The 15,803-nt window shown below is 46.8% G+C and overlaps 1 protein-coding gene across 1 annotated transcript in view; it reads right to left on the bottom strand.

The window, feature by feature from the left end:
* PSMD1 (proteasome 26S subunit, non-ATPase 1) overlaps positions 1 to 15,803 on the bottom strand; it is an 89,194-nt gene that overhangs the window by 15,290 nt on the left and 58,101 nt on the right. Inside the window, exons 18-19 of the mRNA XM_028731931.2 lie at positions 13,152 to 13,268; positions 654 to 756 (exon numbers count right to left, since the gene is read on the bottom strand). Coding sequence (XP_028587764.1) covers positions 654 to 756; positions 13,152 to 13,268 — 220 coding nt within the window. The remainder of the gene's footprint in view (positions 1 to 653; positions 757 to 13,151; positions 13,269 to 15,803) is intronic.

The following is a 15,803-nucleotide window of genomic DNA, read 5'->3' as shown; positions in this document are numbered from 1 at the left end:
GGCTCCTTTGGTGTGATCCAGAAGGATATTATCTTGCTTTTCAACAGTGCCCCCCTTTGGGTCTGATCCAGCTACAGGGCTCAGCCTCTTAACTTGCAGGGCTGCTGTAATGATTACTGAGATAATACACATGAAGCACTGTGGACATTATTCACAAATTCTAAATATTAGGTATTAACAAATCTGCCAGCTTTTAATCTCCACGCCAGGAGCATCCCTATGCGCATCAAAGACCAGGATCCTTTTTTTTAAAAAAAAAAAGCTGTCATGTGAAACCTGGAAATGACACATGTCCGTAATGACGGCAGATGCTTCAGGACAGAGTCTTGACTATCCAAGGACACAACGCCTCGCTTTGCTTTGCTACAGCACACAAGATGGGCAATCTGTAAAGCCCTGTGCATACTGATAGGACTATACAAATAGACCCATTACCATTCTTTCATAATCATTCAAAGTACTTAAAGGAAAACAAGGATGGCGGCAAGGTACACATTCTGTGGGGGAAGTGGAGAGATCAGCGTGGCTAGGAAAAACCTTATACTGGGCTTCGTGCAAGTCTGCATGTTCCAACCGATTTGTTCAGCAAATTGAACAATAAAATGAAAAGGAATTGACTGAACCCAACACCTCCTTGCAGCAGCAGAAATCACCTGCGTCCAATATGCCCTGAGCCAGGATTGCTCCAAACTTGGCCATCACATCGTCGTGTTTATCGTTGATGACTTTGGAATAGAGCTGCCTGAACTGGCTGACCTGCAAGAGAGAAGAGAAGGGCAAGCTTTAAAACACAAGTATGAAACAAAACAAAACTGCAGAAGGGAAACCCACCAAGGTGCAGGGAATTCCAAACACAATTCTGCGATCCTTTAAACAAATTGGTTTATTCATTCACCGTTCCATTTATATCCCACCTTTTCTCCAATGAGCTCAAAGTGGCATACATACTTTCCCCTCACTCCATTTCAACCTCACAACAAGCCTGCGAGGTAGGTGAGGCTCAGAGAGGCAGTGACTGGCACCCAAGATCACCCAGTGGGCTTTCTTGGCTGAGTGGGGATCTGAACCCTGGTTTCCCAGGTCCTCATCTAGGTCTGACACTCCAAGAAGAAGAGTTTGGATTTGATATCCCGCTTTATCACTAGCCTAAGGAGTCTCAAAGCGGCTAACAATCTCCTTTCCCTTCCTCCCCCACAACAAACACTCTGTGAGGTGAGTGGGGCTGAGAGACTTCAGAGAAGTGTGACTGGCCCAAGGTCACCCAGCAGCTGCATGTGGAGGAGCGGGGAAGCGAACCCGGTTCACCAGATTACGAGTCTACTGCTCTTAACCACTACACCACACTGGCTCTCCAAGCACTAGATCGCACTTATCTAGGAAGACTATGTTAAAAAAAACCATGCCATTCTCCTTGCCCTTCAGTAGGAAACTGAATCCTGGGTTTAAACATCTGACCAAGTGCTAATCTGAACCGGATGGCATGAATCAGTAGCAACAACAACAACAACAACAACAACAATAATAATAATGGCATAATATCTTCCTGGGCAGCAGGGGCTGCCATTCCTCTCTTGCCTTCCATAAGAAGGAAAATCCTAGCGCTGGAGTCAACAAAGCCAGCCTGTACATTTCTGGACAAGGGCAGAAAGAATGTTCCAAAGGCAGGATGCAATTCCTCCCCGTTACTCAATTTTCTCTAATAAATCAAACCAAATTATGGAAGCCGCTAATATGATTCCTTCCTAAGCCAATTCCTCCGCATGCTTAGAATTGCTTTAGAGTAATGAATGGAGCGGCGTTTCCGTAAAAGCCCACGACGAAAGAAAACAAGGAAACTGCTTTCCGTGCATTCGGCATTTATTTCACTGGATGGGTTTTGAAGTCTCTTAACAAATTCGGGTTGGTGGGGGGCGAACTGACTAAAAGACTAATGAGGACTTTAAGTGCTCCCCTCCCCTCCCCCCTATGGACATTTACACAGGGCTTAGCTGCACAAGCTTCTCCGTCTCAGAGAACAAGGACAGGGACAAGAAGGAATTCACCCCAGAGTTTTCTGTAAAGAGGATACCTTCCTGGGCCTGTGTCACTCTGATTACCGTATTTTTCGCTCTATAAGACGCACCAGACCACAAGACGCACCTAGTTTTTGGAGGAGGAAAACAAGAAAAAAAATATTCTGAATCTCAGAAGCCAGAACAGCAAGAGGGATCACTGCGCAGCGAAAGCAGCAATCCCTCTTGCTGTTCTGGCTTCTGGGATAGCTGTGCAGCCTGCATTCACTCCATAAGACGCACACACATTTCCCCTTACTTTTTAGGAGGGAAAAAGTGAGTCTTATAGAGCAAAAAATACGGTAATCGGGCTTTTGTGCCCTCTTAGTTATTCTGAGCTGCTGAGAGTGCCCCTGTTTTCTATTGCTTTCTGTTACTTTATAGTGCTTTCCAGATCTCCTTTAGGAAGGAGTCGGATTCAGTCTGAAATAAATCAAGTGCAAAAGAAACAGGGCACCTGTATCATGTCCCGGAGGCAGGGCGGTGGAATGGCTTGGTGCAGAAGCGCAGGCTAGCCATCTGCTCTCCTGGCACTTCTCTGGGGCTCAACTGCTCCCTTTGCCTATATAAATTGCCCATCAAGGTCCCATGACAAACATTGGTGTCTGATAGGTAGATAGTTAACAACTATAGGCCTGAGGGTCCCACCCTTGGAGAAGCCTAGCACATATGCCAATGCCATTTTTAGACGGCATCTGCAACACTGACTGTCACTGGCAACAGTAGTGGTGCAGCAATAAAACTGATAGCACATTTGCCAAGCTAAGCAGGGTCCAGTATGGTTTCAAATTGGATGGGGGACGGCGTGTTGCAGGGGGTTGGACTAGCTGACCCAAGGGGGTCCCTTTCCAACTGTACAGTTCTATGATTCTATATGAATCACAAGTAAATTTATCTAAAGTTATCTCTCCCCATTCTGAAGGAAATCAGCCCCGAGTGCTCACTGGAAGGACAGATCGTGAAGCTGAGGCTTCAATACTTTGGCCACCTCATGAGAAGAGAAGACTCCCTGGAAAAGACCCTGATGTTGGGAAAGATGGAGGGCGCAAGGAGAAGGGGACGACAGAGGACGAGATGGTGGGACAGTGCTCTCGAAGCTACCAGCATGAGTTTGACCAAACTGCGGGAGGCAGTGGAAGACAGAAGTGCCTGGCGTGCCCTGGTCCAGGGGGTCACAAAGAGGCGGACACGACTAAACGACTAAACAACAACAACATCTCCCCCACCACCATATCTTCTTCTTCTTCTATCACTCGTAGCCGAGTAAGATTGTCTTCCATAAACACGGTTTTAACAATGAGTCCGTAAGTGACTGTGGATGCCAATTGTGGATCCACATGTCCTTCCACAGTGGGGACATTGGTTTCCGGGTGAGAGTTCATCACGGTGTGGATTTGCCAAGCGTGCCTTCCTCTTAGCACATTTCTCCCACCATATACCACACACACACGACAACTTTTTTTGTGGTTTAAAATTTACACAGTTCAATTCCTCCTGGGATAGCTCAGTCAGCAGAGCACAAAACTCTGGATCTCAGAGTTGTGGGTTTGAGCTCCATATTGAGCAAAAGATTCCTGCATTGGAGGGGGTTGGACTAGATGACCGGTGTGGTCCCTTCCAACTCCATGATTCTTTTTTCCATTCCTTCCTGGCGGCTCAGAATGGGCAAACGATTCATTTTTAAAAAGACACACATAGTAAGACCACCACACCAGTGAAATTAAAGTTACCCTCCTGCACACATGCCAGCTTAATCCAGATGTTGAATGCCAGCCCAACAAGGGAAAGTTTTACAGCTCTTCCCAACAACTGATGTTCTCAGGGTGCCAAATTCTTCCCCTGGTACGAGATTCTGCTTATGAGGGAGGGAACACATAAAAGCCTAAAATATTCCAGCAGAGCAGAGGATGTTGTGCTTGAGCTTCTTTCAACACTTTTGCTTGGGGCGGGGGGTGTCAGCGGGGAGAGACAGAAACCAAAAGGCATTGCAGCACGTGGAAGACAGATTAAAACCAGGTTGCTTTTTGCCCAGGGTGCTGCCTCTTCATTCCTGTGGCTTCCAGAACATGTGGGCTCATGTTGTTTATAAGACCTTGACAGTTGCTATAAACTCTGAAAATTAAAAAAAAGATAGAGGAAAAAAGTTGCTAGCCACACGGGCCATGATCTAGAATCCACAACGTAATCAAATCTTCAGAGAAACAGATCACGGCCGGAGCTGGGAGACATTCCGCAGATCTGCTAATGTTCACACTGGCGTCTGCAGTCTGACAGTAAAGGGCTCTGCATACAATGGGAGGGCTGGCTGGACCCCTGCGACACGGCACTTGGGTATGCAAGCTATTCAGTGCCACCAGCGACGCTCTAGGAGGCAGTCCAGGGACTGGCAAGCCACATCCGACTGGGAGGTGATTGATGGCAATGCCAGAATCGGTTCTGAGAGCTTAAGCATGCCTGTCATCTGAACACTGAAGAATCACACACCACAGAGGAGCCCGTATCTCCCATCCCCTATTTGTTGCCCAAGTCCCTGATCTAAAGGGTCTTCCAGAACAGCCACTCAGAGATGCAGCAAGCAACACCCTCTCAGGTGCTAGGCAGTTCTGCTTGCTTTCCTGCACCCAATCACATTCACTGCGCACATGTGTCAGATTTCTACCTCTGTACCTGCAAGGGGAGACTGACTGAAAAGTGGAATGGCTAGAGCTGTGATGAATCATACAAATACCCAGCAAGCAGCCTTTTCAGAGGCCTTGGGACTCATCATTGCAGCGTTTATTCAATTTCTTGCTGCATGCGAACATCACCGTGGCACGCAATTGGGGAATTAATGACCTGAGTAAACTAGAGGCACGACTCATTTTTAACAATGAGGGCCCTACTAAATGTTCCACAGGATTACATTGATTTGTGCTTTTGCATTTCTGGGTGTATGTGCATTTTAAGTGAGAAATTCATAGAGTATGATGTGGGCCTGATGCTGTCTAGATGTCCCTGGACTACAACTTCCATCATCCCTGACCAATGGCCACACTGGCTGGGGCTGATGGGAAGTGGAGTCTAACCATTATCTTGAGGCCCCCAGGTCCCCCACCACTATGCTAACCCTCTCCACAGAAAGAGGCTTTTCCTACATTAAAAGTGGCCTGCCTGCTTTCGGCCTGGAAATCAAACCAAAAAAGAGGGGGAGAGGGGAATTTTTGCAAACTACCTTCGGCTGCTATACATGTTGCAAGTTCTACAGAGAACAAAAGCCAAAAAGGTGTGTGGCGGAAACTCTGTTTCAAAGATGGTACTTTGGTGGTCTGTTGACATGTAAAGCAGCCAGAGACTGCAAAAGAACCTTTGCTGTTGTCTCTGCATTCTTTGGCATACAGTGGTGCCTCTCAAGACGAAATTAATTCGTTCCGCGAGTTTTGTCGTCTTGCGATTTTTTTCGTCTTGCGAAGCACGGTGTCGTGAAAGTTTTGGAAAAGCTTCAAAAATCACCAAAGTCTTCAAAAACCTCAAAAAAGGCTACCACACCGCGTGCTATGAGTTGCTCCTTGAAGTCAAGTCGCAACTGTATTAACGGTGTTAAGAAAAAGGAAACAAACTTGCAAGACGTTTCCGCCTTGCAAAGCAAGCCCATAGGGAAAATCGTCTTGCGAAGCAGCTCAAAAAACAAAAAACCCTTTCATCTAGCAAGTTTTTTGTCTTGCGAGGCATTCGTCTTGCGAGGTACCACTGTATTTCAGACCCAGGCTATTGATACAATTGCTCCAGAAAACAGTTGCGCAGCACCTGAAGGAAACTCCACGCTAAACCCACAAATTCCAGGGGAGCACAGAAAGCCCACAGAATACTGGACGCAGAATGTACCTTCCCAAAAACTGAGGCTTCGCATTTAACCCTCCCCCCCCCATCAGCATGTTTCAAGTCCTCATGGGACAGCAAAGATGTGCTTGGAAAAGTATGGGGCAATGTCTGCTAAGACTCCACAGAAGGCAGAGGTGGCTTGGGCAAAACTCCTCCCCCTTTGACTAATAAAGCAAGACATATGCAAAATAGTAAAAACTGGAGAATAAATTCTGCCAAGTGAAATAATTTATACCTGCTGCAGAACCCAGTGTTTCCTGGTGCAGAATTTCAAGTGCAGAATTTCAGCTCCCTGCCACGCCAAGGGCATAATGAACACTGCCCTGTTCATAAAGCCTACATTTGCTAGCTTGTGAATCCTACAGTATAACCCCGGATGGGGTGGGTGCCCAAAGAGAAAAATCTAAATGATTTAGTATCCCCTCTTCCTCTAATTAACAGCAGGGATTGCAGCCCACCAGGATGGTGGCTTGTGGACTGAAGTTATCAGCCCCCCTGAAATGAATTGGGGAGGGGGGTTTGCACAAGAGCACTTCCCTTCACAGCAAGACTACCTCCAAATCCCTCCTTCCATCCACGTCTATTCTAGACACCCTACCGTTGTGGTTAACTGTCGGCTCTTTAGGTCTGCCAGGCCAGAAGACCAGAACTGGGAAGGATGTGCCACACGGCGATATTTTTAGAGCAAGGTATGAAACCTGTCTGTGGGTTGCATGCCCTCCACCCTCTCGACAGAACTCCATGGCTCTTTGAAGTTTTACGGCCTTAGAAAAAAGGCCTGCTGGGGTACATTTGGGTGGCGTCCAGGACAACATTGGAACACAGGCAGCAATTCACTCCACTTCATTTGCGGCAGGCCATTCACCATCTCAGTGGCTGACGAAAGCCAGAACAGCTCAGCTCCTGCGTTTAAAAAAGGCTACCAACTGCGGCGTTAAAGCAAACCGCCAGGGCTATCTTGTTCACAGCACTCCAGAGCAAATGCCACAATCTCTTCCTCTAGAGTTCACTGGGCGCAAGGATCGTCTACAGCAAGCCTTCAAGTCAAAAGGAATTCTACTAGCTACGCTTTATTGCTGAGGGGTCAAAATTAAACAGGCTGGTAGAGACCTGAAAAGCAGCCCACTCAATGTCTTAGAGAAAGTAACCAAGCAAACCGTCCAATCCCAGAAAACCCTTCAAAAATCAAAATTGTGTTCTATTCTGTGGCACCACCTACAAGTACGCACTGACATATTAAAAGCAGGGTCCTACTGAACACACATAAACCAGCGTTGCTTATGTCAAAATTCCAAGCCACTTTTGTGCCGCAAACCCTGGTTTTATGACTCCGCAACACAGACATACTTGGGAGAGAGGGCCTAACGAACACCTGAAGCCCAGTGTTGTCCTATCTCCTCCCAACTGCTGGTGAAGTTCTGAGCTGGCTTTGTGGTACAAACTCTGGGAGCCCTCATGTCTGAGGATATGTTCTGAAAGCACAGGAGGCCGCAACCTTGTTGAAGCTAAGCAGGTGTAGTTCTGGTCAGTGCCTAGATGTGTGGACGGCCTGGGAACCCTTGGCTTCTGGGATGTAAGGAAGGTGAGATACAAAGGCAGAAAATTAAGCACCTGGTTGACCACTGTTCCTTTAGGTAAAGGTACCCCTGACACTTAAGTCCAGTTGCAAATGACTCTGGGGTTGCAGCGCTCATCTTGCTCTACAGGCTGAGGGAGCCAGCATTTGTCCACTTCCGCAGATAGTTTGTCCAGGTCATGTGGCCAGCATGACACAGCCACTTCTGGCGAAGCCAGAGCAGAGCATGGAAACGTCGTTTACCTTTCCGCCGGAGCGGTACCTATTTATCTACTTGCACTGCATGCTTTTGAACTGCTAGGTTGGCAGGAGCTGGGACCGAACAACGGGAGCTCACCCTGTCATGGGGCCTTGAACCGCCGACCTTCTGATCGCCAAGCCCAAGGCTCAGTGGTTTACACCACAACGCCACCCGCGTCCCCCACTGCTGCTTTAAGCTACCACAATAAGCAGCTGCAAGGGAGAAACCAGGGCACTATTTCCCCCGACACCATCAGCCATCGTGGGGATTGGCTCCAGGCCCGGTTGAGATGCACTGCAGGGTCAAAGGAGGTCTTCCCAACTGCTGCCTGAAAATGTCTTTAAGAGCCCCTTCTCTTGCTGGACTGACACATGGTGGAGCGTCCATCAGCGCCACTTTTCAAGAGGAAGCAAGAGGATGTGATCAGTAGCTGCCCACTGAATCTGCCACTCAGGTTATATTCAGCTAACTCACAGCGGAGCCAGCGATGAAATACAGCCCCAGAAGGCTGCTCCCCAAACACGGCAGCTCAGTTTATAGCTCCAACTGTCAGGACGGCTCATTCTCGACAGCTCATTGCGGCTCCTGGAAATGAAGCACTTTTGCCATTCCATTGTGCAACTGGCAGGCTTTATGGACTATGTGATGTTGCTCAGAAGCAGCGGCTCCTGCATTTTCTGCATTCCGGCTGCCGAAGTCCGCGTCAATCCTTTTGGCGAGGAACGCTGTGCTACCTGCCACAGGAGCGCAGGGATTCCAGGGAATGTCTGAGGGTGCATCAGCCAGACTTGCTTGCCCTCCCCATTGCCCTGAGTGAAGCGAGGGCAAGCCCCCCAACACCAGCCAAGGCAACAGCAACCACTGACACTGTGGCCACTCACTGCAGGAAAGGTTAATAACAAAATTATAGCCTGCCCTTTTATTAAAAGTAATCAAAGTGGCACACAACAAAACCATGAAAGCACAGGATAGTAATACCACCAGCATGTCCTATCAGTGTAAGGATTTCTGCTTGCACAATGGAAGTGCCCCCCCCCAATGCCTGCACGCCCCTTAAGTCTGTTTTTGGGGTTCCCCCAAGCCCCTGAAGCAGATTTGGGGAAGGGTGCAGGGTGTGGGGTGTGGGGGCCAGGAGAGGAAAGTTTAATTGAGCAAGCATTGATCCTTATGCTGACAGGGCACACTCGTTGGATACCACAGAATATTGGATATATTACTAATATAATATGATCAGTAAAATGGAAATGCAACTAAAAACTTAAAAACCAAACCAAACCACAAGCCTGGCAGCTGCAAGAGTCGGTTATGTTCTACATTAAAATTAGCAAGAGTACGACTTGGCTAGTTTCTCACAAAGAAACCCCCCATTGAAGTAAAGGTGTGTTCTGTTTCTGGTAGATGCCACATGGAGAGGGAGCTGGGTCAATTCCAACTGGGAGGGCAATGCAGGGTCATGTTCACTTGCTGAGTCTCCTGAGATGGCGCTGAGAGCAAGGGACACTGATCTCAATTCCCAGGCAGCCCTACATGGGAGCAGGTAACTGGTCCTCTGAAGGCTAGAACCAGCACCATGAAAGAGGCTCCAAAGCAAAAAAAGAAGCCAAAGGAACAGCAGTTGTGGGAAGCCATAGGCAGAGAGTGTGTGCTTGAGCTCAGCGTACTATAAAAGCTTTGTGTTATCTCTTACATCTTGGGGTCCAGGTAGGTTTGCCCAGGTCCATTCACAGTGAGCTTCATGCACGTGTAGGGATCTGGAGCCAGGTCTCCCCAGTTCAGATCCAACACCCAATCCACTTCATCATAATGGCTCTCAATTCACAAAGCCAACTGCAAAATAATGTGACTTGCGTGGCTAGATGCAGGTCTTTTAGTAATGCAATGCAGAGCAAAAGCAGCTTGGGTTTTAATCCCCCACGGCAGGCTGCATTTACCGCAGTGCCAAAACCCTACCCCCCACAACATTTAATCGGGGCCGGCCCACCCATGAGGCACAGCGTGGCAACTGCCTCAGGCGGCAGAATCCACTGGGCCAGCAGATCTTGCTATTGATTTGCTTCCTCCCTTGTTCCCGATCATAGATGTGGATCCTCTCTTACCCTTTCTTCCCTGGCGGGCAGGGGGGAGCCATTTTGGGGTCCGCCTCAAGTGCTGAAATGTCTTGGGCTGGCCCTGCATTTAATTCTGTTTTTCCACCACCCCAAGGGAAAATTCATCATTCCTATTTTATGGATGGGGTACTGGTGCCAAGAACGTCTGGATCTGCCAGGGCTCAGAAGTGAGTCCAGCTTCACAGGTCTTCCACGTCCAAGTCCAACATTATGCTCCACTGCACTAAGACTAACTCTCCACTCGATCTAGTTCATCTTTTGAAAATCAAAGATGCTAATTGCTCCCATGTCTTCCGAGCTGTACAGATATCTGCTTTGGATCAACCAATACCCACCCTCTTTCCTTCTTCTGCAGCAAGCCGGTAAGACAATAGCATCTAGCAGGAGGGCTTATTATCCTGCAGTTGACTCTACTTGCTCTCTAGAGTAATCCATGAGCTCATCCAGATCAAGTTCCACTTTCCCCATCCTCAGCTGTATTCATAGACAATTAGGTAAAGCATTTACACCCTACTCCACTGCTGAAAAGGATCCCAAAACGGCTTGCATAAAACCATTAGCAAACAAGACAGGCCTTGCTCTTCCGAGCTGATCATATTCAGTGAGCTTTCTTCATCTGATAAGAACTCTGCATTGCTTTACAAACCAAATGCCAGAAAGAGATAGTGCCTCATGAGCCTCTCCTTTTGTTCAGAAATAGATAGGGATGATGCACACTGTGTTTGGCTGTGGTGCCTGTTGGTATGGTCAACCAAGGATAATAATTTTTCCTGGTTCTTTGTACAGGTTGGCTTAAAAATTCAGACATATTTTCAATGAGGCTTCACCCCTATTGCATCCAGTAAAACAAGCAGCAGGGCCAATCCTGTGGATAAGCTTAAGGAACAAACACCAATATTGTCTGTATGACATGTGCACTTTAAAAAATTGCATACTGGTTTAGAGACTACACTGCACTTACAACTGCCTTGCTTTCAATCTTGACCGCACTTGTTCAGTGTTTTATTGGTCAATGAAATCTGAAGATGCTTTCTATCTCTGCCTAGGGTTTCAAAATGCAGCATTTTACTTAATCGAGAACATATGTTGCTCCAACTTCACAGGAACCAAGGAAAGCTGAAGCATTAAAATGTTATACCTGGTTCAGCTTTCTGAGAATCTCTTGCTCCCCTCTTTTTTAAAAAAATCAAAAATCAAGTTTTTAGTCCTTAAGGGTTTTGTGGCAGGCTTGACACAGTGTGGGCAATGTCCCAGGTGCCAGAAAAGATGCAGGATAAAACTGCCCATGTTCAGAGTGCAGAGCTTCAGCTCCTTGCAACTGCCCCTGCCCGGGAAAAATCTGTGGTGGGTCAGAATAATGTAAAATAGGCAAAATCATGTAACTCGTCTTGATTGAAATAATTTATACAGTTTACACATTTATTTTTAAAAAGTCTGGACTACAGAGAGCCCTAGAATCATAAAACTGGAAGGGATCCGATGGATCATCTGGTCCAACCCCCAGCAATGCAGGAATCCTGCCCACAGCTGCCCCTGGCTGGACTCAAACCACCAACCTTCTGGTTAACAGCCAGACGCACTACCCCAATGATCAAGGTAGCCTTCTTCATCAGCCTTTCCTGAACCACAGAAGCTCTTCGGCTATTCCCCCATATCTTAGCCCCAGTAATGATTACAAAGTACAGATCTCCAACGCCCTGCACCTTTCTTGCCCATCTTCTGTAGACTGCAGGAATTCTGGACAGGTAGCTTCTCACTTCTGCGTCGTCTTGCATATCACACAGCGCACCACTGGCACAATATGTGGGGAGAGCAGTAGCAGCAGGAAAGGGAGAGAGCTGTGCTCACGTTCAGTAGATGCCTCCCAATTTCCCAAGTCTAACATGCAAAGGAACAGGATGAGGCTTTTACATCGGATGTATTAACTAATGACATTACATGCATCAGAGAGTTGGAACAACCTGGTACGATGCTTGCCAAGGCCTCTTGCTTAGCACTTTTGTACAAACAGGGAGGCTTTTACATGTGGGTGTTCTCAGATGTCTTATGCTACAGGTGTGTTGTTTTAAACTGAATCCACCCCAACCTACACTGAGAAAGAATATTACTTTTTAAACTGCCGTTTCGAGAAGGCATTTTGCTTTTTTTACATTGCTGCAACAACTTAAATCCAGGATGCCTTTCCCAGAAAGCCAAACATGTAGTTTCCCAGGACAAGGTGCTATTTTTAAAGAAGAGAGTTACACTTCAAAAATTTGCACAACAATTTAGAATGGTGGCCTGTTCCAGGAAATCCAGTATGGCTAGGTTACAAAACCTTCGTGCCAGACACAAGATATGCTCACACATGCTATTTATTAGTATGGACCATGGGCCCACGTACAGCCCTGCTATACAGAAGTGAAAGAAACCTCCAAATTCAGTAAAAAAATGTAGGGCAATATCCCAGAGAGCAGCGCTTCCAAAGAAGTTTGAGAAAGCGACGTACTGAAAAATGAGTCACCAACACAATGCTCCGTCACTGCCTTTTCAGGCTGCGTGGTACGAAGCAAAGCTTCATTTAGCCTGGGAAGGACTGTGGGCGGCCATCCCACGATCTAGACTGGGAGAGAAATGTGCTCCTGAGCCAAAATCAGAGGCCCAAGAGGCTGCCTGCTTGCCACTGGAGACTAGAAATGAACTTCAGCGCATTCCTCTGCATGGACGACCCATTAAGAAGTAAACATTCCTTGGATATGCTGATTGTCCCCATCAAATCAACGCATTTGCACCCAAGGCCTCCAGAGCTCTGCTGTTTTCATAACTGTGCAATGGATCCACCCAGTTGGTCATCTACCTGTGCTGGGCCTGTGGCTTTGGTCTCTGAAGAGTTTTTACTCTCCTGTTTAGCTTTTCCTTGCACTGAAGGCCGAGTCATAAACCAGGGAAAGGTGTAAAATCAAACATGCTACTGAATGCAAACTGAAAGACCAATAGTCCACTCAAACAGGCGGTAAAATGAAAACTGCTCCAAGTTTAAAACAGCGACCTCAGCGGTTTGCCTGGGGAAAGAGGAGCGTTTCTGTGAGGTTTCTGTCCCCTGGACAGCAACAACGGTAGCTCCTTGGAGATGGCACACTTTGATATAATGATCCTCACGCCCAAGCATTTCTTGCAATTTACTGGAGTCAAATATCGTTACAAAAATGAAGTTTTGTTCCTTGAAGAATGCCACTCGCTAAAGCAACTGCTATTGCAGGGCTACAGCAGCTTCTGTCTCCTTCAGCCAAGGGCTTTCCTCCCTTGCATACCTCCCCGGCTGAAGATCCATTACTCACCTTTGGGCAGAGGATCTCTGTCTGCTGGATCATGATAAGGGCAGACGCAATCAAAGCGCCTTGACGCACATAGTTCACAGGATCATTTGTCATTGGCTCAAGCAAATTAATTGCTTCCTATTCGGAGAAAAAAAGAAGAGCACACATAATATTAACTGTATTACTTTTTAAACACCAGGCTTTCATCAGGATTATCAGATTAGGATCTTCAAGAAGGCCACGGAATAGAGCTTTGCTTATTTTTATTGAGATTGATATATTTGCCCACCACAAGGATAACAGGGCAAAGGGTGTGAAAACAGCGATTACTGTTTTCTAAAAAGCATTTCCTCCACTGACGCTCAAAAACAGAAGGGAGATTTAACACTTTCCTGAAGGAAATCTGTGTTTGTTAGAAGCTTAGGTGTGACAGGTAAGCAATTTATCTGATGCTATAAATGATGCCTATTTTAGGCAACGGGGAGTTTTGTCTTGTCTCGCCACTACCAGCCTTGATGAGCTCCTTGAACATCAATGCACTTTAGTTGACTCATTGATGTGCCTCAGGCCTCACACTGAGAAAATCCTATTCCCCAATCACACTTTCACCTCTCTCAAAGGACCAGTCTCTGAATTGGACCTCTAAAAACTTAAGAACCTGGGTTGTGGGAAAGCATGTGAGGAAAGGGAGGGAATATCTAAAATGTATGGAAATACTTTATAGGCCAAAACACATGGATGACTTCCTCAGTTATGGGGGTATCAGAATTGTGTACCTCCATGTGACTAAAAGCTGAAATGTGGTATTATGTAATTCAAACGCACTCAGATTGTTAGAAAAATTGGGTATTTGCACACACACACCCCCAAAAAAAACCACACCACCTCACAGAAACTTGGAATTCGGTGCAAACCTAGTTGAAGGCCTGGGAAAGTATTTTTTCTACATCTGATGATCAAAACCCAGGCCATGATGATGTGCATCAGAGGGCAATACTCTTAGCACAGAATGGGCTGTAGAAACCTCAGCCTCTTACACACCTGAATCAGCACTGTGGGGATTCCCAGTAACAGCTGAGTATGCATACGTTCCACGCCAAATTTACTGACTAACCCACTTTAGAGCTGGAAAATGGATCTGATGACCCACTTAGAATCAGAGAGGTGGAAGAGACCTCAAAGGGCGTGCAGTCCATTGCCCCCCACCCGCCAGGCTGACACAGGAAATCCAACTACTATAGCATCCTTGATAGAATCAGGTTTAAAAATCACCTGAAGAAGCAATGTCTTAAATAAAAGACAGGCTGATGAAGTACAGGTTTAGGGTACAAGGGGTTATTATTCTGAACTTTTTGTTTCTTTCACAGCACAAGCTTTCCAAAACCTTTGCTCTAATTATATGGCCTTTTACAAGGCCGAGTTGTATTTTTGTGCATTTATTGGCCCAGGCCTAATCTGTAACATTGTGTGAGTTCATGCCTATTTATAGGGGATGCGTGAGGGAAGTGCCTCTTTGGCCTAACTAAAAGCTTAACTCCGTTTCCAATCTCCCCAGTTCTAAAATATTAACTTGGCCTTTAAAATAGGTTGATGCAGGCCCTGGAAGACACACTGATATAAACAGATGCTCAAGATCCTTTATTTTAGAAATAAACAATAAAAAAGTACAGAGCTGCAGCCAAGCAGGTTCTATTATCCTGCCCATACAAATTGAGAAATAAAACAGACTCAGACTGTGAATTCCAAACGGCTGACCATTTTTGTCCACTACAGGCAGATGCTTGCACTACGAAGAGGGGGTAAAACGTGGGCTTGCTCCACCCTTCCTGCAACATAGGTGCTTAGTCCTCATCACTGTCGGGTGGAGAGAGCATGCCCTGGCGCAGGGAGGAGAGGAAGATCCAGATCTTTAAAAGGAAATGCCTCTTCGAAAGATGGACCAAGGAGTCTGAACAAGGGGGCATAATGGATTTGTGGGTTGGTGAATCAAAGTGAAATACCAGGGGCCCTTCCCAGTCAAGAAATGCACACGGCAGAGGGTGAACTTGTTATTGTCAAAGAGCCCTTACAGTTGCTCCTGCAGCTCTGGAGACCTATAAACACCAATCTAGCATTGAGGCAGCTATTCCCAGGTCCATCAGCAACAGGGGACCATTCCATTCTCTCTCCACCAGTTTATGTGGTCTTGACTATGCTACCACTCAGTGGATTTGTAACTGGCTGACTGACCGAACCCAAAGGGTGCTCATCAATGGTTCCTCTTCATCCTGGAGAAGAGTGACTAGTGGGGTGCCACAGGGTTCTGTCTTGGGCCCGGTCTTATTCAACATCTTTATCAACGACTTGGATGATGGACTCAAGGGCATCCTGATCAAATTTGCAGATGACACCAAACTGGGAGGGGTGGCTAACACCCCAGAGGACAGGATCACACTTCAAAACGACCTTGACAGATTAGAGAACTGGGCCAAAACAAACAAGATGAACTTTAACAGGGAGAAATGTAAGGTATTGCACTTGGGCAAAAAAAATGAGAGGCACAAATACAAGATGGGGGACACCTGGCTTGAGAGCAGTACATGTGAAAAGGATCTAGGAGTCTTGGTTGACCACAAACTTGACATGAGCCAACAGTGTGACGCGGCAGCTAAAAAAGCCAATGCAATTCTGGGC

This window comes from Podarcis muralis, chromosome 6 (assembly GCF_964188315.1).
Source record: "Podarcis muralis chromosome 6, rPodMur119.hap1.1, whole genome shotgun sequence".
Lineage (NCBI taxonomy): Eukaryota > Metazoa > Chordata > Lepidosauria > Squamata > Lacertidae > Podarcis > Podarcis muralis.
Note: the sequence above shows the minus strand (reverse complement) of the source record. Positions and strands in the feature narration are given on the sequence as shown.